Genomic DNA, 24831 nt, shown 5'->3' on the forward strand with positions numbered 1-24831 from the left:
GAAACATTCTTAGAGGACGTTATATAGTTGTTACACCATTTCTCGTCAAAGCAATTTTCAAGATGATTGAAACATATCATGACTTTCGTCACATGGTAAAGACAAACTTGATCGAAGCGAAAAGCTTACCAACACATATTTCGAGATATATATAGTCGAGGTATACTCGGCTCGAAATACCAAATGTGTATAATCCAAGTCTATATATATAGCATACGAATTCTTGTCTCAAAGAGTAGGAGATAGAGTAGATAGAATTTTGAGTGATAGATAAGTTCAAGTATTCACATATCTTTTTGTCGAGAAGTTCCACCAGTTCCTTGAATAGTTCTTCTACTTGTATGATGAATCGCCATGAAGTCCTTGAGCTCAACTATACTTTCTATCCTAGTCCGAGACTTAGCTATAATAGACTAGAAATCAAGACTTATAGTTTTGATCACTAACATTGACAAACATGCTTGAGATAGCAGCGCATGCGAGTTCGACCGATCAATGCTCTAACAAACAATGATAATGCGGAAATCAAAGTAAAAGACACAGCAAGGTTTTGTTCATGAGGAAACCGCAAATGCAGAAAAACCCTGGGACCTAGTCTAGTTTTGAATACTCAAAGAATTAAGCCGTTATAAAAAATCTAATACCAACTTCATATAGTTGAGACCAAGCAGACTACCCTGAGCTACTTAGTTTCCTCAATATCCCTGCACCTTCGACTTCTAGAGTTACACACGTGAATAGAAAGTCCTTTGGATCGTATCCCAGACAACAAAGGAAGAATCTGTTTGGTAACCACTCTAATCAATCTTGCTACAAGATTTATATGAGTTGTTGACAAAGGCTCTTCCGTTTAATTAAATAAGCTCCTTTGTCTGGTTAGATCAATCTAACTCGAACTACCGAGATAGTCAAAAATATATTGGCACTCAATCAATATAGATCTCAAAGAGAAATATAGAGAGTGCCGATCTCACGCAACTAATCAATTGAATAAATCAAATTCTAGTTGGATCCCAGACGATCAAGGTTTGTGCACATAATTCACAAGATACGAAAACCAATAAGAAATCTTTTTCGTCTTCAAATCTTCTTTAATCTTCAATAACCTGCACAACACCACTTGAATCTCTTATGATCAATCACGCATAGAACGAAGTCTGTATCAATAGGTTATCACAATATGTCTTTAGATCTAACAACAGTTCTAAAGATCCCGTCGATACTCTGATCTAGTTTGACTGAATCTTATATCAGAAGAGAAGATTCTCAAGCATAAAAAAACTAGGTGCAATCAAAGATTCAACAACTGTTAGTCAATCAAATCAATCGAAAACTAATAACACTGCAATTATCTAGTTTCCCGCCAATGTTACTCGTAGAGCTTCTTGTTCCCACAGAAGTCTTTAAACGAGCGGTCGTAAGAGATTTCATATAATTAGGATACTTTCCTCTCCGAATAGATGGCTCCACCAAAAATAACAAGAAATGAGGTTTTCCTGGCTCTTAGGATAGTTTGCTAGAATCAAGGATGTTTGGACACCAGGGAATTTCCAAAACCGAAAGTATTCTCAAGATATGCAATAAATGGCAAAATTCAGTTTTCCTAATTCCAATAAACACTTGTCCAATATTTTCGAAATCTCTCAATAAAAAATCTCCAATTAGTAAATGCACATTACTAATTTTTATTCTCTAGAGATATGCATTAATTGCTGTTAATTAAAGCATATAAAACCAAAAACCTTAATTAAAAGATTCTTAATTTATTTCGGCACATGATCACCTTGAGTACTAAGGAATATCTTTGAACAATAAATGATAAGAGTTATTGTTCGTGTTCAAAGTATGTTGACATTTTTTACTGCAAACCCTTATTTCATATTTACATGGATTTGCATTCTTGGAAATGGTTATACCATACTTCCAAACAAGTTTAGAATTGGTTCACCTGTTTTCCAAGACTATTATGTGATTGATCAATTACCAAATCACAAACATGGGTTCAATCGGTTCTACTAATCACTAGGATCGGTTATACCTAATTATGGAAACACTTGTGGTCGGTCACACCAGTCACTAGGATCGGTTACACCAGTTACTAGGATCGGTTCCATCTACACATGGTATTACTTGTGATCGGTCACACCAGTTACCATGACCGGTTACACCAATTAAAAGGATAGGTCACATACACTCATGATCGGTCACACCAATCACTAGGATCGGTCACACCAATTACAAGGATCAATCATACCATCACATGGTGATTACTTAGGATCGGTTACACCAATTAACAAAAACTAGTCATACCAAATCATAACTCAGGCATTGTGATTAGTTATACCAAGATACATAACCTAAGTTAAGATCGGTTCTACCATCTCAAACTTATTATTCATCCAAAGATTTGCAATGAATAGACGTACCAATAAGCCTAATGATTTCCTTTTCGATTCACGAAACAAGTTCATGAATTTACTTCCTTTAAACAAATGTAAAACATTATTCCTAGGATGAAATCGTCACCATAACCCATTCACATAATCATAACAATATATACAAGATTATGTTGATATCATATCTACGAAGTTCAAAATATAAGCGTTATACTTCGTAGTCTAATTCCTTAATACTATGATCATACTATTATGATCATGTCACATCACTAGAGTAATATACATTATGTACAGTATATACAGCTTCACATTTATGTTTTCGATATAGCACGACGTGAAATATACGTTAGGAATGAAACAGCTCAAGTTAATATTACTAACCTCAAGTGAAAGGATGATGCCATCGTTGTAGTTATTTACTTCTTCACATTCTTCAGGTCTTCGGAGTATTACTTGTATGTCTCAACATTCCTAGACTTTCTAGTTTGACCTAAACGAAGTTGACTCTAGTATTTAATCAAGCGACTCTAGATGAGTTTTGATACTAAAATATAAAAACCAAAATTGATATACCAACGCTTGGTGAGTTCGATCGAGCTATGCTCTAACATACTCAGAAAATAAATTTTGATAAATCCGGCATTCTTTTTGGTAATGGAATCTCTAACCATGTGATGAATCAGCTATCCTTTATTCCGAATATTCATACTCATGATTTTATGAGAAAGGTTACCTTGGTACTCCTATTACTTTTCAGAAATCCAATATTCAAGCTTATATGAGCATTTTATAATTTTTTGATGCTAGATTACTTCCTAGTGCCAGATACTTATATCACAAGTTGAGATAACTTCTCTTGTTAAACATGTTGGACAGGTCATTCTCATCTACCAGATGGAACATTTCCTTATCATAAAGTTTCTACACAAAAACATGAATTCTGATCTCTATAAATTTTGATGGGCCGTGAAACTTTATATCCTAAAGATAAAAAACTTCATCTGCTAGGTTGAGATACTTTATATCCCCCAAAGTTTGAAGAAGATTTAGGTTTTAGAAAAGCTGAACTTAACAATCTTGCAATGCTTTTTAGAGATGCTTGTAATCTTGTTGAGAGTCATGATTCACTTTGAGGTATTGTTTTAAAGGTTATGCACTTTACTAATTCTTACTTATTGAATGCTAAGTTTTCTTCTGCTTGTTCGTGAGCCTGGAGATTCCTTCATACTACCAAGGAAATCATGAAACATTTTATCTCCTGAATTATTGGAGATGGCCAGTTTATTGAAAGAATGACAATATATATTTCTAAGTCTACCGATTTGGGACTCAGAAGTCCTCGAGATCCCCCAAGTAAAAACCTTGGGAAGTGCATTTGGAAAATTAATTAGAGCGCCTCACTGTATACAAATGTTTCTTTGGGAAGCTTCCAGAGATGCGATTCATGCTAGGGTTGTCCTTCAAACCATAATTCCTTTGACTCTGTAATTTGTCCTAAATGTTTTCTTTTTAATGAATCTGTTAAGCATGCTTAATTCAGTTCCCCTTTTTCTAGCACTATTTGGCATAACTTTCCTTTCTGTGTGCATATTAACATGTATACTGATTCTATTTTGTTTGGTTGCCTTGATCACTGGTTTATTGACCCAGGATGTTTTTCACCTGGGGAGTCCAAATGTAACTATCATTTGGTGGTATTCGTCAATATCTGAATATGATAGTTGTGAATCCAAATCTAAGTTATTGATTTGGATTAATCTTACCCGACAAAGGAGTTACATGTTTAAACGGGAGAGCTTTTGTCAAACTAAACATATCTTTTTCTAAAATATTGTTGGAGTAGTTACCAAACAGCTTTGTTCCTTTACTGTTTGGACGACGATCAAAAAGAGTTGAGTGCTTAAGACTTTACATCGGTAAAACAACTCAAGCTTGGGATTCACGTGCGTGACCAGTAGATCGTAGACGCGGCGATACTGAAGGAACTAAATAACTAGGGGTGGATTACATAGTCTCAACTATACAAGGTTTCTTTGTACTTTGTGTAGCGGCTTAATTTTGAGAGTATTCAAGACTGGACTACGTACTGGGGGTTTTCTGCATTTACGGTTTCCTCGCTAACGAAATCTCGTTGTGCGATTTATTTTTACTTTTCGCAATTATAATTGTTTTATACGTTAAATCCTAATCACTTGACATTGATCCTATATTCAATCAGTCTTGTACCGCAACTATTCTCAAGTGAATATCAATCTGTTGTATTGTCTCGACTTTTCCCTCAGACGATCACACTCAGTATCAGACTTATAGGTTGAAACGAAAAAGCATGGAGTATTTGGGTATCCTCGTCATTTCACTGCCAGAGATGCGATTCATGCTAGGGTTGTCCTTTAAACCATAATTCTGTTGACTCTGTAATTTTTCCTAAATGGTCTCTTCTTAATGAATCTGTTAAGCATGCTTTAGTCAGTTCCCCTTTTGCTAGCACTATTTGGTATAAGTTTCCTTTCTGTGTGCATATTAATATGTATACTGATTCTTTTTTGTTTGGTTGGCTTCATCACTGGCTTATTGACCCTGTATGTTTTTTAGTCCAAATGTTTGTTTGCTTCTATTATGTGGTATATTTGGATTAGTAGGAATAATAATATTTTCAGTGCTGAACAAAGAAACCCTAGGTGATGTTGTAGCTAGATCTATGGTAGTTGTTAAAAATCTCATAATTCCTTCTAGACCTCTTCAGGTTGTCATTGGTAAAGTAAGATGGATACCTCCTCCCCTAGAATGGACCAAGTATAATTCTGAGAGCGCTTTTGATGCCACAATGACAAATGATGTAGGGTATTTGATGAGATATTTCCACAGTAAAACTTTTTTTTGTGTTGTTATAGTTTTCGAGGTGTGCTCACCATAAAAAGCGGAGACTCGTGTAATCTGGGAAGTTTTGAAGAAAGTAATGGAACTTACGCTCGCTTATTTCATAGTGGAAAGTGATGCTAAGAAATTAGCCGACCAATTTTCGGCAGGAAAATTTATAGACTACGAGCAAATGAATGCTCTTTTTAAAAATATTTCTTTGTTTAGTTTTTAGCCTTGTGGCATGTAAATTTACTTTTCAACCAATAATAAGTAATTTACTTTGACCTACTAGGCTAAGGTAAAAACAATTTTCATGTTTTAATTAAACCTTTTTAATGTCTTATGCCTACTGTTGAGCCAGACTGCAAGCGTTTCCAAGGCTTTTGAATTAAGAAAAAAATATGATTACTTTTTTTTTTTATGTTTGTGCACTGAAATTTATCCGAATCGCCTGTTATATTATTTCCTAGCTTTTTCCCTAATTTATATATCGTTTGACTTGTAATGTTTCCCTTTCTGGGAGTGAAATTGAAACAAAAAAAAAAGTACAACATAGAGCCAATGGTTGATTTCTTCTTGTATGATTGGATGGTTTTCTCAAGGAACCGTGTTTTGCTTCCTTTGAGCGGAGCCGGTTATCCTTTCACGGTCTCCTTCTAACTAAAAAAGTTAAATCCCTTTTTCTTCTCTTCTCCCAAGTAACTCCTCGTAGAAGAGTTAAAGCTTCTTCCTCTTCCGGACTTTGTTTAGTCTGCTCTTACTCCCTATTTGAGTAAACTTAATAAAATTGTACAAGTTGCATATAAATTGGACGGCTTATATGACCTGTTAAACACTAATGTCTCCACCTAATTATCATTATCCTACATGCAAAATACTAATATCCTACCTAATGATCATTATCCTCACTAAAGTATATATTACCTATATGATGGCTGATGGGACTGGGAGTAGATGAATGGCACCTTACACATGCATAATTTATTTTACAAGTTTATTATAGGGGCGGCATGGTTTATTAGAGGGCGGCATTTTAATAGGACAAAAAGGGTCATTATATGATCATTCAAGGTGTCCCTTATCAAAAAATTGGAAATGACAAATTAACCCTCATTATTGATAACCTAATTTAGTGATGATAATCAAGTTTAGTGTTAATGATTAATTTCACTTGTATTAACTCAAAATCAAAACAAAATCAGATTTTTTGAGTTAAAAAAAAAAGTTCAGAGGAGAAGAAAAAGAAAAACTTTTGTGATATTTGTGAAACCCTAGATTTTGATTCACTCAACCAAAATGAGTGATTCCAGTGACCCGGTATACTTCTAAATTAGTTCCCATTAGCTTTTTCTCGCTCAAAATTATCTAAAGTACGTAACAAAATCAAAACTTTTAAATTTTCAGAAGAACTTACGGTTGCAATTTTGCTCGTGACCAACCGTAATGCTTAGTTACGGTTTGTAAGTTATCGAATACCAACCGTAACTGGTTAAATTTGGGGAAGATCCAATTGTAAAACCAGTTACGGTTGGTAATTAAATTTGGACAACAACCGTAACTAAATTACGGTTGGTAACTAATGAATCGAGACCAACCGTAACTACCCTACGATTGGTGTGTCAACTTAACTTTTGAACCGTGAATCATTATTTGATAAATTCTTAAGACACATGATTATTTACGGTTGGTATGGTTGTTTGAGTAACAAACCATAACTCAATTACGGTTGATAAATATGATGCAAATACAAACCGTAACTGAACATATTTCTCAAAACTAAGAACTTACGGTTGGTATTTGAGTTAAAACCAACCGTAACATCAACTCAATCTACAGTTACGGTTCGTATTTGAGTTATTACCAACCGTAACTCACATGCAACCAGAAATTTCAATTTCAATTTTCATACAAAACCCTAATTTTTGATACAAAATTAACTTAAATCCAACACGATAAACTAAACCCTAATTGGGTTTTTCCAAACATTTTTCTAATCGCCGATTAATCGGAGATGATGAAATTTTCAGTTTTAATGGAGGTTACGGTTGATGGAGGAGAAGAGAAGATGAAGAAGAAGATAATAAAAAAAACTGATTTGATTTTTTCTGATTCATTAGGTTTAAAAAAAATCGATTTGATTTTGGTTGATTTAAGGTGAAAAGGGTAACCTAGTCAATTTACATTCCTTTTAGGACATCACCTAACCAACTAAAGGGACATTATTATCACAGTGCCGCCTCTCTAATAAACCATGCCGCCACTGTAATAAGCTTGTAATTTTATGTATGTAATGAATTTATGTGGAGCAATGTGGTTGTCATTCATGAATACTGGTTTTTCATTATTCTTTACAGGTACAAAATAAGAGACACTTTACCGTTGGTCATGAAATTTAACCGTTTTAACAGCCATGATTATTGATTTGAGACTCCAAAATTTTGTTATTTTGGCGTGTTATTAGCAAACTACTCAGTTTAACTGTTTAATTCTACTGTATTATAACCAAAACAATCAGCTTGTTTAGTCAGTTGTGAAGAACGGAACCAATTTGGTGTCACTGAATGGAAAGAAAAAAAAAATTGGGTCCAAACAGCTCGAGGCTTTAGGCAATGGCCTAGTTGGCCTAGTAGACGGCCCTGCAAAAGAGGGTAATACAAGTATAACAAAAGCTCCATTGAAGGGATATAAATTTCCCCAAAGATATCAATTTCAAAACTGTGTCAGATGACAATATCAAGATTGTTGTTTCTTTACATCATGGAGTTATATTTGGGAGAAACCCCGAGCAACCTCTAGGCAACAGCTTCTCTGGATTTGATCTTTTTATAGTGCAAGGCAAGCACTTGAAGATGAAGCTTAATCTGAAGGATCAGACCACCCACGGGCACTGAAGGAAGCTTAGTCTGTACGTAACAAATCTGCCTGTGGTCTGAATGTTCTGATAGTTAGGTATGGAATTATAACCATACAAGCCGTAAATAACGTGAACTGCAATTGAACAACAAATGCAGTGTTCAGTTTTCAACATCAAATCAATAAAAAAGAAAAATTCCAAAAACGGCTTAGATGTAAGATTGACTTATATGAAGCATTCAGTATGTACCAGAAGAGGAAGGGTTAAGAAACTCCAAATCGGCCACAAAGCAAACGTGAACCTGCAAAACAGAAGTTCAATAAAATGGGACAAGTCATTCATGGAAAAAAAAAAACTGACAAGTCAGGGTGCGGGTATAATAGTGTCTCACAGGTTAGGAATAAGGATTCAGATTTCAAAATTGTGGCTTAATACAATGTAAAATGCGAAATAATCGATTGAGAAGGAAACTAAAGATCTTACAAGCAAAAGGAAAATAAGCCACACAGGGTGACAAATGGAGCAACTGATGGAGTTAGCATTTCCCATTTATCATCAGATTTCCTGATTCCCCATGCTAGAAGACCAGTATAAAAGAAGATCCCCATATTCAAAATGACACCCACCATTCCTAAGTATAAAGGCACCCTGCAAGATGAACGGCAAAAGGAATTAGAATGGAAGTCACAGAAACTATTTCATCAACAGAATATTACATCACAGAGTAAAATATGTTTCATCAGCTTAAAATCATGTCCAGTATATTTACTTTTCTTTTTAGATATTTCAGTCATGATTTTAAAATTGTTAACTTGTTACTTTCTACGTTTATAAAAAGAATAGTTGAACTGAGGAGTAGGAAAAAATGTAGTCCGATAATCGCATCAGAAGAATCTTAAAGTCATCCGCAGCACTTGGGGAAAATGTGCAGCCCTATCCCTCTCAACTCTTTTTTATCTCTGACTACAGTTACACTGCATGATCCCGATTGGTTGGTTACCAAAATATTCTGTTGGCCCATAAAATGAGTTCACTATGGTGGGTATACATTCATATAATGTTAAGGTAAACTATCAAGTGCCATGAAGTTTCGGCAGATATGTGTTACTTGTGCTTCCAGTTAACTCGCTGTTAACTATCTTAAGTTCGGAAAACGAAATTTCAAATGTTTAGAGAAGTGGAAAATTAACTTTAATAAAAAGGACAACAGAGAGGCATCTCATGTTTGTTAATTCGTTTCTCTAAGTACTTGCATTCTAGAGATCCTTGCAATAGTAAATATACAGATCTTCCACAAACACACTAAAACCTACATCTCCCAAACAACCCAGGACTCCAAGAAAGACCAGCTTTACTGAATCGTGAAGAGAAAACGAGAATATCTGCTTCCCATGTGTAAAGAAATACAGGCAAACGTGTTTTCTAAACTATCCCAACTATTGGACTGCAAAGGCTTGTAAGTACAATATTTTTCATGATCTCAACAACCAAAACAGTTGCAAAATAAAAAATAAAGGCCTAACTGTCTCCAATATTTTACAAGGCTCTATTTTTTCACCTAAATGTTTATGTGACATCCTAAATTCCTAAAATCCTCCTTGTGAGCAACTACAAATCATATTTGTATGTATTCAACTAAATCAATTGAAACACAATAATAACAGCTAAAAACAGAATAAAAGAGCAAATTTATCTTGCATCAGTGTAAAACTTGATTACCTTCTAATTCGATTGTCATGGCACAATAGATATACGAAATTGGAGTGCCTATCACCAAAATAAACAACGAAAACCGCAGAAGCAATCCAAAGAACATTCTCCAAAACCTCAACCCATGTTCTCGCCCTAGGAATTTGAGCATTCGGCGTTACCATTCTTGAACATGCATCATCTTCAAGATCATCTCCACTAGAAGCATATCCTCCTTGACTATGTCTTTGCCTCATTAATCCACCACCAGCAACTGGTGTTCCACCAGACATTACCACCACCACCACCACACAAAATCCAAACAAATAAAACAAATACCACCACACTACACTAGTCTCTGTTGGAAATTCCAAAACCGAATTCCCTAAAAATTAAACTCCTCTCAATAAATCCAGCCTAAGAATTTACAGATCCAGCTCAGTAAATAAAGTTCCAATAATTCCATCTATAAATCAAAATCTCCTTTATATAAATATATAAAACCAATCAAATTTCCAAAAATAAAAAAAAATTCACTTCTCAAATCAAGAATCTGAGTTCTTCTAAAACACCCCCCACATTCGAAAATACTATCTAGGGCAGAACCAAATATCTGCAAATCCAAAACCCACATTGAAAATCAACTTTCTCAATGACCCCATGTATTGATTTTCACCATTAAACAATCTAAGAGATCTAAACGAAGGATTTCTCATCACACCCATTATCAAAAAAAACAATTTTTCAACTTACATACCTAACTATCCATCCATGCAAACCCAACCCTCTCTTCAAAACTCCATCTTCTCTCGAATTCCTTTCTATTTTCTCAACAAAATTCAAAGAATGTATATATTTTTCTGATAAGAAATGTAAACAAGTTGGCTCCTTTTTTGCAAGTAGACTGAGAGATCTGTAAGTACAGAGTAATTAAGAGATGGAGGAAGAATATGGAAAGATTTGCAGGGGGGTGATACGTTTCGTGAGAGAGAGAAGGGTGTATAGAATCTTCAAATGTGCTGAGAGTTCTGCTTATTACATCCTTAATTAGAAGATTTGGGGTGTACAATGATAATATGCCCCTCCTTTTGCCCCCCCCCCCCCCCCCCCCCCCCCCCCCCAAAAAAAAAAAATATTGATACAACCACTAACTCATATAATATGTTATTTTGGACTACCTGATTATAACCTTGGGATAAAAGAATATTGGCAGTTTAGCATGCTTTGTCCTTAAAATAGAATGCAATTTTGAGTGGGGTGCCCATTTATGATAGGAGGAGTGGAGATATTGAGAGAAAAAGACATAAAGTAGCCTTTGGGAGGTAACTCTGTTCACTTATTCATATATATATATACGGCTCTAGTGCGGGCTCAAAGTTAAAAGGTTACACGAGGACTAAATATGAAAGTAAAGACCAGATTCTTGGAAAATGCGTAGAATTTACTTAAATATTTTTTAGGAATTAGGTGGCAAGTGGGAACAATTGTCTCTACTTGTTTTTACATGGTTCTGGGCCTAGACATGGTTTAAAATGCAACCGATGAAGACATTGTGACTTTACATTCGACGGAGAAGTACTCTGGTAAGGAATTGAGTTAGTAGATTGCTAGCATCTCAAAGATAAATCCCAAACTGAAATTATTATAGCTTATTCATTGATGCTTTGTTTGTTAGTTGGTTCATACTTTGCTTGTTGAGCTTGGCTAACAAGTATAAATAAACTCATGTACAAATGCAATTGAACTGCCCATGTTTACTAGTTGCAAAATACCTACATAGGAAAGAATAAGTTCCTTAAAAGGTTAAGCACATCACATATAGTTACTCTATTTTAAGGACTGCCATGATGGTTGTCAGTAGGGTCTTGGAGAAAAATTGCAACACAAGTTTTAAACAAGAAATGAGAATAACCACTTGCATGCCAAAATACAGCAAAAATTGTCATTTTTTCATCCTTGCTTGCAAATTGAGGCTTAAAATCATTGAATTATGAATGTCAAATTTATGTAATTAAAAACCATCGTTTTCGAATATTTGATCAGCAGAAGAAAAACTTAATTAATGAATTTGAATTATTCAAGAGGCAGCCATGGACCATTATATTAGGTTACTTGTAGAGAAGGCAAATGCCAAATGTGTTGTTGTGAAAGTGAAGGCAAGTTACAGCTTAGCTGGTCTCATCATCTTAACACCGTTGGCGTATTTCCAATTGACTTCACAATAAAGGGAGTCATGCGCCATGACAACATTGCTTACTTTCGCTGGCAATTTCCAAAACATATTATTCTTCTGAGGATACAGTAACACAGTTGTCTCTATAGGTTTAACATACAATTCACGCTGAAACTGATTGTGAAGTTAGTTTCATTGTCGTCATTCAAAGACTGGAAGACTTCAACATCACAATGCCCCGAGAATTTACTTTCACCCTGATTGGCTCTGAAAAAACGCCGATGCCACGTTATCAACTCAACTTGTTTAACACGTATACAAACCGATACTTCATAATTGAGTGTGCTTCATTATTAAAATGTTGTAATTGCTATATGATTGGAAACACTATTTGAGAACTGGGGTAGAAAACTATGCCATTTACGAATTTGTTACAAAATTGTCTTAGTTACTCAGTTATTGGCACCTCTATTGCACAAACTGACCAAGTCCATCATAATGGAATACAAAGCTTCCAAAGACAAATAACCCAAGAATTTCATGTTTTCTGATCCACCACTAGCTATTTCTGAATGAAGTTTGCCCTCTTCCATTAACCCGCCGGCCATTAGCAACCACCATGAGATGCATCCCAATGTATCTTTAGGGTCGACGTGTGCCAGTAAGCACAATTTATCTCCTTGATCTAGCTCAAAAGACAAGCATAAAAAGTCTCGACTTGCATTTATACCTACCACGAGAGCTTCTTCATGGAGCCAACGAACTACCTGACTGGCAACCTGAAAAAGGAGGTTTGTTACTGAGATGGAAAATAGAAGTTCTAGATTACATTTAGATCATGTCTTGGAATGGACAGAGGTAAAACACCATTCTTCACCAAAATACTGACCAACAAATAAAAGAAATTAGAACACATCATCACAATCTAGTTATGCACATCTTAACGTTTGGGGAAACAGATTGCTGCAGCCATGTGAAGCCTATCTGGCATAAAACATCTGTATAGATCTACAATAGCACGGCGAAAGTATAGCTGATCTGTATAGGTTTTGTTGAGTGAAACGATACTGGGCTTGGAATCTATATAGTGGCTCCTCTTGAATATTAGCTATAATAACATGAATGTGTAACACCTTAGTTACTAACATGATGTAAGCATCCTAGATCGTACTACTAGACAAAGCTATCAGAAACGGGCAGACGAGAGTATATAATATATAGTTGAAACAAGAAAGAAGATACTATGCTTTCTCATCTTCAGTTTACTGCCTGCAATAAATAGGAGACATACCTGTTCAAGAAGGATTACGGGAAGATTTGCCAAGTCACACTCGTAACTGTTCATGGAGCAGGTTTTCTCAGTACTGCCATTGAATAAGCCAACAACGTTTGGTGCACCCTCTCCTTCTAATTTTATGCAGTCGTCATTTACCACCACTTTTGTTTGAAACTCTAACCTAACTCCATCCTTTCTACTGGGGACATCTGATGGTCTAGTCTGATGACCAGCACGAATGATGGACTGAGGAACCTTCATAGTTAGTGACCATGAAGATGTACGAGAACTCCATGTAGGATGAGATAACAAATGCAGATATGGGACCCTTGTAGCCTGCAAGAACAGAAGAACAATTAGTAAAAGCTCAACAACCTCCATATTCAATAGGGTTTTTTATAACTGAGATTCAATTAGTACCAGATTTTCTAGCTCTTCCAGAACTTTGTTCGAAAAGATTCTATGAGCTAATGTCATACAGAAATGACCTAGAAGATCAGACCCCTCCCCGGCAGGTTGAACAGGAACTCGAGCCTTGCTAGCATTAGGGCGTTTATCCTTTTCTCGTACAAACTTATGTTCATGGAAAATTTGCTGTAGATAAATTTCACAACTAGTTGGACTAGGAAACCTCGACAAACTTTTAAGGGAGCTTGCCGTCTCTTCTACCAGCTTCGTGCTGTCAGTTGTCTCTGAAGTTACTATTGCAGTTTCCAAATTTTGTGTGTCTGCCGAGTCATCTGTTTGATCTGCATCTTCACCAGAGGGCAAAAGCGATAAATATACAGAAGCTCCTTGGCCAACGCCCAGTTCAAGATAGTTATCTCTTATCCCAGTGACATTAAAACCTCGAGATGGAGTAAATCCTTCACGATTCACCAAATCGAACACCTGAAATCAGAAAATCTAACTATGAAAAAGTAAAATGGAGACAATTTCCTGTATACATGACATCACACACCTCTAAAAGTAGAAACCCCATGAAAATGGTTCAAAATATGTTTAAGATATAGTTGTGAAAACCCATAACACCTGATTTTTTTTTGGTCTCCACATTAATATATTTTGAGTTAATTGCTTACCAATCCTGACTACAGCTCAGCCTTTAAATCATTTTGATGTGCCAATACAAATATGTAACAATATTGCATGAATATCCTGAATGGAAAAACAGCTGTACGAACCTGTTCATCAAAGATTGCTCGATGAACATTACGAAGGACAAGATGTGTTTCTTTGACACATTCATCGACATTTTCTTTTACAGCTTCACGCTTAGCATCTGAGGCAGATATGTCGTGTTTAACGGATTCCTTTGTTGTACTACCTGAATCGACACCAAGAAATCCAAAATGCAAGAAGCGACATGACTTCGGAGGTAAATTTACAGCCAGCATGCCAGCAGAGTCATGATCAACACTAACGGTAGACGTAGCAGGGAGAAATAAGCTCATCGAATCAGACAACGAGTTGTCAAATAGGTCAATGGTGAAGCCCTCATTGCTGGGAGCAGAGACTGTCAAACGCTGTCGCTTCACCTTCCAATTCTGCTGCAACCTATAATTCTTCAAAATATGTGTGTCAGATATATCACTAAGGAGCTAAAACAAATGACTGATTTAAGCAAAGTTCTAAAATAATTTGTAGTTCAAGAAGTGGCAAAAAAAAAAAAAAAAAAAAAAAAAAAAAACGGAAGCGACCTAAGTACAGAGCTTTCATCTCCTAAATATATACAGTATTTACCTAATCAGTGCACCATAAAAGCGTGCTTCCCTCGCAACCTGTTTTTCCAATGTTTTGGCTGACTGCTTCAAGTATTTTCCCAGTTGCTGTAGATCATATACATCATTTAAATAGATGATTCTTGTAGAGATGTTATTTTGACATTTAAACAGGCATTATGATAGATTGTATGTGTACTATTGCAAGTAGAAGGAAACTAACAATACCCTGAAACATTGTAGTTTGGTTGCTGCAGCTACTGAAATGTCCGACAGAACCTCAGTAGGTAACTGCTTAGGCCTGGTCATGCTAGCCACTGTAACTGCGTCATTAGCTTCTACCTACATACAAAATTCCCAGAAAAACACATTAAAACCATACATGCATTCCAGTGCATCTACGAGGTCAATATCAACTTGGGTGTATAAATGATCCAGCAATATATACCTGACATGTTGTACAACTTACAACAAGGTGTATCCTTGTCAACCAACAAAAACTACAAACCCTAACAGAAATGAGTTACTCAAATTGAATATATTTAAAACAAAAAGTCATTTCTATATCTGGTGTGTACCACTTGCATATAATTTGTGCTTAAACATGATATACTGTCCTAAGTTAATGCCTTGCATCTATTTGAACAAGTTTAGATCTAACAGAACAATCATGAGCAAACTGATTACAAGATAAGCAATCACCTACACGGATCCACGTCTCGTGTCGGTATCAGACACTCTCATACCAGTGTCCAACACACTTAACCTATCTTTGCTACATGGGATTAACCCAAATTTCAATCTCTAAAACCTCAGTTTCCTCGCCTAGTTGAATGACACTGAACTTACTTAAAAAGAAAACCCCCTCTCCTCGTCTAATTGAATAACATTGATCCTCAATGTTGGTTAAAGCTTACAAAAACCTTTTTAGATATTCTAACAATTCATAACTACCCATGTCAACCCTAAAATCATTTGTACCAACGAAAGCAATATGTTTGCTACGCTAAGTTAAATGGATCCTTAATGCCATCTCCCAATATCTAGTCCAACAGTAACTGGGATCAATCAGTTCCTAACCCTAAGTTCTAAATTTTAAGACTAAAATTCATATGAACAAGAAAAACGACTCACCGTGTTAATCATATCGATAATAACAGAGAGTTCTTGATGAGCTAACTGTAAATTCTCAACCATACTCTGCCAAGGCCATGGTGCATTTGCTTCCTTTGCAGTTTTCTGCTTCTTCTTAGTATCTTTCTCTACTGCCCAAGCGAAATCAATTCGCCTAATTAAATCAAGTTTCTTCTGATCATAACCTACATCACTGATCAATCCAACAAACAAAAACAACAACAAAAAATCAAAATTTACTAAACACAAACAAACAATTAAAATTCAGAAAAAATTGAAGAAAAAAATGGAGGAGAAGAAGATCATACGGTGCAAATCTTTCGAGGCCATTTTCTTCTATTGCATCCAATCGTTTGATTGGAAGTTTATCCAGAGAAATGTCCAAATTTTCACTCATTTTTTTGTGAAATTTGAGGGAAGTTTTGAGAATTACTCCGTGGGAGCTAGTTTCAGAAACCCTAGAATGTTAAAAGACTGAGTGGAAGTGTAAAAATATACGGTGGTATCCAGAGAGAATGAGATCTGTTAACCAACAAGGAGCCCAGTTAGCCATGGGTCGAACTCCCAAGTTAAGTTATATGTTAGGGGTTCGAACCACGCGCTGTCTACAAAAAATAAATTATCGATTTCTTGAGAGGTGTAGTACATATGAAAATAAATTACTATTATTTCTATGCCACAAAAATTCTTGACATGAGAAGTATTTCATATATGATGGTTTTCAGATATTGATTTAGATGAGATATTTTTATCAAGTATTAATTTAAAACTATTGACATTTTGTGATACGTTAACTGAATCATTTGGTTTTTCATTAACCATTTTTTAGATTCAAGTCTTATAGGTTAGATCGCACCAAACACAGATTGTTAGACCTTTTCGTGTTTGCCTGCTTTGAAACCAATTAATATGACGAGGGTACCAAGTACACTACAAGCTTTTTGATATCAACTTATAAGTCTGGTACCTTGCGTGATCTAATATAGACAGAGACTGTCAAGAGGATAGCAACCACAAGGTATACACTTGGTATATAGTTACTAGTTCGAAACCCAACTTAACCATAGGGACCAACCCAAGTGTTTGGGATTAACGTATGATGTATTTACTTTTAATGATAACTAAAACAATAATTATAATTGTGGAAAGTAAAAATAAAGACACAACAAGATTTTGTTAACGAGGAAATCACAAATGCAGAAAAACCTCCGAAACTAGTCCAGTTTTGAATACTCTCAGAATTAAGTCGCTATACAAAGACCACTACCAACTTCGTATAGTTGGGACCAAGTAAACTACTCCTAATTACCTAGTTTCCTCAGTATCCATGCGCCTACAACCAATCTGGGCAATGCAAGTGAATTTTAATATAGAGTCGACTCTTCTTATCTCAAGAAGTTAATCAGAGATATATATGTTGAGCGTGGCAAAGGCTATTATGTTTAAAATAAATTAAACTCCTTTGTCGGGTTAGATATTCCAAGATATAGATTAACAAGTTAATCAGATCAAGTCAAACAGTGTTAACATATTTGGATACTGAAGAGTACCACCAAATGATAGCTTGTCGATCTAAATACGTCTAGCAATAACAAGTCTATCAAAAGATAAACCAGATCTAGTCGGATCCCATCTGATCAAGTTTGTGCACGAAGAAAATCACAAAGATACGAAACCAATAAGAAAATTTTCTTGTCTTCAAATCTTCAATAGTTTTTTGTACCAGCACAATAACAAACTTGATTCCAACTTATCATCGATCACGCACAGAACGGTTTCTGTTAACAATGGATGATCACAAGTCAACGTCAGATCTAAAACTCATATATGAACTACCGCTAATCTCTTGATCTAGTTTGAGTGACCTTATGTCAGAAGAGAAGGTTCTCAAGAATAATCAAACTAGGTCCAGTCAAGAGTTAACAACCATTAGTCAATCAAATCAATAATCGAAAACTAAAATAACAATGCATATTCTAGTTTCCCACTAACGTTACTAGTAGATGCTTCTTCATCCCAAAGAAGTCTTTAAACTAGCGCACGTAAGAGATTTCGCCTAATTAGGTTACTCTCCTCTCCAAGATATTATTACGAGTAATACTATTAGTTATATGCAACATTGCTCCGAAACCAAGTGCTTGCCTAAGGATAAATTTGTAAGAAGAACCAACTTCACTATATTTATAAACCTAGGTGGTTTGGATACCAAGAAATATTCATAACCAAAAATATTCTCAAGATATGCAATAAAGTACCTAAATTCGGTTTTGTCTAATTCCAACCAATATACAACCGTATAACCGAAATCCCTCTTGGAGAACTCAATATTAGCTAGCATTTAACGAATATATCTTTTTATAAATATGTTTTGCTTGTTGGTAAGAAAAAACATATACATTCGAAAATCTTAAAAGATTCTCGAATATTTCGGTATGGGATTTCACCTTGAGTATCAAGAAATATCTTTGAACAATTAATAAATAAGATTTCATCACATGTTCAAATTACTCGTTACGTCGACATCTTGAACTATCCTATTTTGCAAACGCAATTTCCAAATCACACAAACCTTAAAGTGTGCGTGACTATGAAAATCGGTTTTGCCTATTGGGACCGGTTCTACCTTGACTCCCAACAAAAAATTAGGATCGGTTCTACCTTGACTGCCAATAAGTAGGCAACGGTTCTACATTAATTCCATATATAGGGTAGGATCGGTCCAATCTTAGATCTTCAATGAAAAATCTTCTTGATTTCTTTTCAATTAAGAAACAAGTTTGTACGTCTACTTCCTTAAATTCATGTGATGAAACATAGTTTTTAGGCATGAAATCAAACATATGTTCACCATATAATCAGCAACGAGTTACAAATATCATGTCGATGTCGCACTTACGAAGTTCAAAAGATAAGCGTTATACTTTGTAATTCAGTATACCAATATAAAGCCAATGTAATACCTATCCCCGAGTCTCTCTATTTACTCGCAAGTAACTCGGGGATCACCTTCCAAGCGATACGCTCCTAAAGTACTCGTATGAGATGAGTATTTAGTGTCGACTCGCCGATTTATGACTGACTCGTGCGAGTCTGATCCCTAGTAACTCGGTTGGAGGATCAAAGTTGTAAACACAGCTGCCGAAAATCTTCTATATATGGGGAAAAAACACTTAAAAAAAAGGTTGATCTATTGGAGGGTCAATGAACAAGAATATGTTGCAAATATGAAGGAGCTTATAGAATACTCACTGAATATTTGTTCTCCAGTAGTAGAGAGTGTTCAGTGTTCTCCAATATTCGATCATTGAATGTTGAACATTTGTCTTAACATTTAGGTCTCGGGATCGTCGAGTTACTCGGCTAGGATCGTCTGGAAGCAGGGATCGGCCTTCAGGCGATTCAGTGTTGATCCCCGAGTTGCACAAAATTGTATAAAGCATTCACAACTATTGATATATTGTTCCTTTATACTTTCATCATAATAAGATGATTAAGTTTCTAATACTAGAGTTTCATGTATATAATTTCGCATGTTATGTTTTCAATCAGAAACGACTTGAAAGCTTACAATATATGAATGAAGCAAGTCAAGTCAACCTCAAGTGGAAGGATAAATTTCTTCGTTGATGTAGATACGTTTTTGGATACTTCGGGTCTTCAGAGTAATACAATTGTATGTCTCAGCCTTTCTAGATTTCCTAGTCTAACCTAACGAAGTTGACTATAGTAATCTGATCAAGCGAATTATGAGTTTTGATACTAAAATATGACAACCAACCTTGAAATACAAACATCTGGCAGGTCTAACCGAGCATTGCTCTAACACGTGTAATTTATGTGCACCCCCGTATTAATAAATTAATGCAGTGCTATAGTTCACTAGGGTTATATATACTAGAGTAAACCAGTCTCAACTACTGTTTACTAGGGTTCTCTTTGTGATTTTTGGTAGAGCACGCCTCGATCGAACTCGCAAGTGTTTCTATCTCGATCTTGTTTGCCAAGTTTAGTTGATCAAAACTATATACTTGATTTCTAGTCTACTTATAACTATGTCTCAGATTATGATAGAATGTGTAGATGAGCTTTAGACTTCACGACATTCACCAATTGAAGAAGAAGATCTACCGAGGAGCTTGGAGGAACTTCATCAAGAAAAGGTATGTGGAGACTAAAACTTATCTATCACTCAGAAGTGTATTCCATTTTATCTTCTAATGAGACTAAATCATATAGCTACATAGACTTTTACATTATATACGTTTGATAATTCGTGTCGAGTTTATCTCGCTTATCTATTTCTCGAAATACGTGTTAGAAGCTTTTTGTTTTATCTATGTTCATCGTATTTTTGACGAGTTTAGTTGGAAATAATTTATTTGTTGGAAACTAAATATTAAGTCAAAAGATGATCATGTGAAACTGTCATTTGATGTTATCTCGGGAAGTTTCGTATTGATCATTCGATCACTTGAAAATTACTTGAAGCTAATGATATGTGTAAGATTACCATTATCGTCTTCGAAGGATGTTTCAATTATTGAAATAAAAGCTTAGAACGATTACCCATGTCTGGATACAACGCGGTATGCATATCCAATATGCGAATTGTATTATGGTGATTCAGGTACGGAATTCTTATTTGCGTACCTAGTATGCGAACGGATTTACCAGAGAAGGTCCGGAACTCTTGTTTGCCTAGTATGAGAACATGTTTACCTGAGTTGGGTCCAGAACGGTTGTTCGCGAACCGTGTTTGCGAATGGCTTGACTGGGCCAAGGTCCGGAGCTAATGTTCGCGTACCCAGTTTGCGAACACATCGGTTAAGTTCTAAAATCGATTATGTATGATTCCTATACTCATGAAATAAAACATTTATGATTTAAATAATGCAAATTAACTTTGAAAACCGTGGCTTAATGTTCATGAATTGATTCTTGTATAAGTACTTGTACGATCACGAATCAAACCGATTTCGTTTCAATTTGTTCATGAATATTTCAATGAGATAGTGAACAATTGAACAACTCTATTTGAAACACAATTAGATTCATTTGATTATCTATCATGATTGATTGATAGTCATATTTGATCTAGAAGTGTTAGATGAATATGGTTTAGTCAAAAGTGTTCATATGGCTAACTTCGGTTAACTGTTATTCAGCCAACCCAATATACACGTTTAGGTACGGTTACCCATATCTAAATATAAGTATATTTCATTTGTGTGTAACAAGATAATACCATCTAACGGTGGAGATTGATTACTTCATTTCTAAGCAGACTTAGCTTGAATTTTAAATCAGGAGTAAATCTAACGGTGAAAATTGAGATCTTTGTTACTAAGTTATTTTAGCTTTGATTGTAAGCAACCTTGATTTGCAAGGATATATAAGAGAGAACTCTAACAACTAGAATACCTAATCCCGACACTTTCGTGTGACCTAGTTGCAAACTAGGGTCGATATTCTTTTAACCTAGGTTTTCCAAAACCATTATTAGATTAACGACTTGAAGACTTCATTTGGGATTCGTAAAGCCAGATCCAACTATTTTTCTGTAGTTGCGTATTCTGATCTTACTTGTTCAATCGTATTGAGTTTTATCTTCTCTAAGATTCACTCGAGATTTTTCTCCGATAGGTAAGATATAAAAAGTAATCACAACAGTTCTTCGTCTCAGACTCTTGTGATTCTGCAATAACTTCTTCTATTAATCAGTTAGGTTATTGTGAGGTGACTAATATTTCTAGGCTGCTCTTCGGGAGTATAAAATCAGATTATTAGTTGGTTCTTATTCACCTTGATCTTTGTATCAAAAGACGGAACAAAAAAAATAAATGATAGACATATCTGTGGGAGACGGATTTGTTTATAAGTCTTCTACTTTGGGTCGTAGCAACTCTTAGTTGTGGGTGAGATCTGCTAAGGGAATCAAGTGCGTAGAATCCGGCGTGGTTCTAGAGGCGTAAGGAACACTATTGTACCTTAATCGGTGTGAGACTTGGTTAGGGATCAACTACATTCTAGTCTGAAGTTAACTTGTTGTAGGCTAGAGACTGTAGCGGCTTAATACATTATGGTTATCAAATATGGACTAGGTCCTGGGGTTTTTCTGCATTTGTGGTTTCCTCGTTAATAAAATTTCTGGTGTCTGTGTTATTTGTTTTCCGCATTATATTTGTTTATATGATTGAAATATCACAGGTTGTGCGTAGTTCAATCAGTTGATAAATACGACCTTGATTGTTGGATAGAACTTGATTGACACTTGGGCATTGGTCTTTGGTACCATCCAAGTTATTTCTCATATCAATCAGGCTCATGGATTTCTATCTGTTCGATTTTCTGATTGTATTGAGAAAGAGATAAAGCTCTTTGATATATTTTTTTGATTTAGTCTCACTTTTAAGTTGGTGCTCTCGGAATTCTATTGGAGTTTAGTCCATACAGATTGTCGAACGAATTATTGGGTGTGGTTGTTATACCCCCGTTTTTTTCAATTGGAATCAGAGCAGGCGAACACAATAAACCTAATAAGTTTGTGTTTGTTTGATCCTAAAGTTTGTCCTAGTAGGAAACCACTTTGGGAGACTTTTTTAGTGCATGTGTGACGCACGCCAGAAATCCTTAAAGGTTGTTCAGAGTTTATTCTCTACAAGACCTCTGGTCTCTCAAGATAATCTCGAGTCATCTAAGACATTAAAAATCTTAGCTGATGGAAAACGATCTAAAGGAAAAGGAAAATATTCCTCTAAGAAAAGTCTTTTCAGGAAACGTGTGGACAAAAGCTCAATGATATGGAACGTCACTAGACCGCTACTCATTCTATTTTAGGAATACTATTATGATGGATCTATTAATAAAGATCTATTTACGGCTTTTAAAGATGCTTTTAAATTCTTAGAACGACTTAATTCGATTAAGGAAAAAGTTTGTCCTGGTGTTAGTTTCGTTTCTGTCAAGTCATGTATTCATGATGTGCAGTCTGGCCGTGTGAACAATTCATGTAAAATCGATAAAAATATTTCTACCGAGTTTGTTGCAAGTTCCAAATATCGGAAAATTTCGCCTCTTAATCTTACGAAAGAGGAGTCAAGAAAAACAATTAACCCTGAGTATCATCACTATTATGATTATACCTCTGGTACATATCACAAATATCAACCTGAGATGGTGCGTGAGCAGTCTCCTGCCCATCTAGCCTCTTGGTAACAAGATTTGGATCCACCCCATCTGTATATATAGCTTGAGATGGGGCAAGTAACGGTTTGATTAGCGTTATGATTTTGTGTTATTTTGGGTTAGTTTTTTTTAAAGTGTAAACTTTTTTTTAGTTTATAATAAAAGCTTCTTTGCAGAATGTTTCTGGCATTTGAATGTATTAAATGTGTTAAAGAAAATCTAATTGTTTCACACCTTATATGTCAGAGTATTTCTGCCTACCTGAGGATAAATAACGTTATGTAAATTTTCTATTATCTTAATTACCACACTGGATGAAAATATCAATTATTCATGTGCTCTAAATGTCCTTGACTATTCATTGAGATAAGAATAAAAGTGATTATCTTATCACACTGTTATAAATTCTCTCAGTATGCGAACCTCATGGTTCGGGATTTCGTATTGGTTTGTTTTGAACCATCTAGGAATCCTGGTTTTTCATGGGCCACGGTACCTGGACGGGTCCAAGACCTCTAAAGGGGATATAAAGGTTACCGTACGCGTACCTTTCTTCTTCCACACTTCGTCCGCGTACGTGAATAGGGGTTATTCAAGGGTTCACGTACCAGCTCCATGAAAAACCAAAATTGGAGGTCTAAAAAGTGCAAGGTTAGTCATCATCTACAAAGGAGCTCATCAAGTAAGATTATCTTCTTAGTACCTCTCTCAATTTTTAGTTTTCATGGGGAGATTCAATAGTGTTGGTGAGAATTCAAGAAGGATGTCTAAAAACCTTGCTTCATCTACTCTTATGAGTATGAGCATACCAAGTGACCAAGACTCTATTAGAATTGTATTTATCAATGATTCTAGTGGTAAGACCTTTGAAAAGATTTCTTCTAGTGGATTCATAATAGAGAATAAATTGGTAATTAAGGACAGTGGTCATAAAGAACATTTGGTATATTTTGAGAAGTATAATCTTGGTAACATCTTCAATGGTCTTGGTGAAGGATTTGACACCCTCAGAAGAATCCTTTGGGTAATTTTTGTCTTCCTAAAACAAAAGGAGAAAAACCATCTTATGATGCCATTTGGTTTGACCTTTGTCGCAAGAAGTTTGATTGTATAGAAGGAAAATTTCCTACCCAAGATCTTATTATTTCTTTGAGGATCTTCGAAAAACTTGGCATTTATAATCTTTGTCCCTCCACGATTGAGAACTCTCGGTGGAGTCGTGAGTTTGCGGAGTTGGTCTATTTCCTTGAAATGGGTGCTCAAGGTCTTGATATTTGTAGATTTATCATTCTTCAAATGGTCTCGATGACGTCATCCAACAAAAATTTAGGCTTTCTATACTTAATTGGTAAAATATGTAGTACACATTCCATGGCTCCCATTGTCAACTCTATTGGAACTCCCAAACTAGTCCGTCCTAGTATTATCATACGTATGAAGATGAATTTCTGCAAATAAGAAACAGATGCGATATTCTTGACGGTTCTTGTGATCGTACCACCTTGGGTCTTCTTCAACAGATTCACAAGGGTGTTATTAAGGTT

The 24831-nt window shown here is 35.4% G+C and overlaps 2 protein-coding genes across 2 annotated transcripts; both read right to left on the bottom strand.

Moving 5' to 3' along the window:
* Positions 1-7907: 7907 nt before the first annotated feature.
* Positions 7908-10873, bottom strand: LOC113355732 (transmembrane protein 128-like). The gene is made up of 4 exons (XM_026598668.1): positions 9829-10873; positions 8593-8757; positions 8359-8410; positions 7908-8243 (listed from the first exon to the last, which is right to left on the bottom strand). The coding sequence occupies exons 1-4, from the start codon at positions 10089-10091 to the stop codon at positions 8154-8156; spliced, it is 570 nt and encodes a 189-aa protein (XP_026454453.1). The 5' UTR covers positions 10092-10873; the 3' UTR covers positions 7908-8153.
* A 1427-nt stretch (positions 10874-12300) lies between these two features.
* Positions 12301-16586, bottom strand: LOC113355733 (mediator of RNA polymerase II transcription subunit 17-like). Its single transcript, XM_026598669.1, has 8 exons — positions 16411-16586; positions 16103-16295; positions 15197-15310; positions 14991-15076; positions 14432-14804; positions 13668-14138; positions 13263-13583; positions 12301-12750 (listed from the first exon to the last, which is right to left on the bottom strand). Exons 1-8 carry the CDS (start codon positions 16497-16499, stop codon positions 12424-12426), a joined length of 1974 nt encoding a protein of 657 aa, XP_026454454.1. The 5' UTR covers positions 16500-16586; the 3' UTR covers positions 12301-12423.
* Between the last annotated feature and the right edge of the window lie 8245 nt (positions 16587-24831).

Source organism: Papaver somniferum, chromosome 3 (genome assembly GCF_003573695.1).
Source record: "Papaver somniferum cultivar HN1 chromosome 3, ASM357369v1, whole genome shotgun sequence".
In the NCBI taxonomy this organism is placed as follows: Eukaryota; Viridiplantae; Streptophyta; class Magnoliopsida; order Ranunculales; family Papaveraceae; genus Papaver; species Papaver somniferum.

What these genes read in the sequence shown, in the direction of transcription:
- LOC113355732 (XM_026598668.1), bottom strand. Translation starts at nt 10,091, where the DNA reads ATGTCTGGTGGAACACCAGTTGCTGGTGGTGGATTAATGAGGCAAAGA. An exon ending in CATGACAATCGAATTAGAAG is followed by an intron (nt 8,758 to 9,828) that starts GTAATCAAGTTT and finishes TTCATCTTGCAG; the next exon opens with GGTGCCTTTATACTTAGGAA. An exon ending in GGCTTATTTTCCTTTTGCTT is followed by an intron (nt 8,411 to 8,592) that starts GTAAGATCTTTA and finishes TCTGTTTTGCAG; the next exon opens with GTTCACGTTTGCTTTGTGGC.
- LOC113355733 (XM_026598669.1), bottom strand. Translation starts at nt 16,499, where the DNA reads ATGAGTGAAAATTTGGACATTTCTCTGGATAAACTTCCAATCAAACGA. An exon ending in TTATCGATATGATTAACACG is followed by an intron (nt 15,311 to 16,102) that starts GTGAGTCGTTTT and finishes TTTTGTATGTAG; the next exon opens with GTAGAAGCTAATGACGCAGT. An exon ending in TGGAAGAGCTAGAAAATCTG is followed by an intron (nt 13,584 to 13,667) that starts GTACTAATTGAA and finishes CTGTTCTTGCAG; the next exon opens with GCTACAAGGGTCCCATATCT.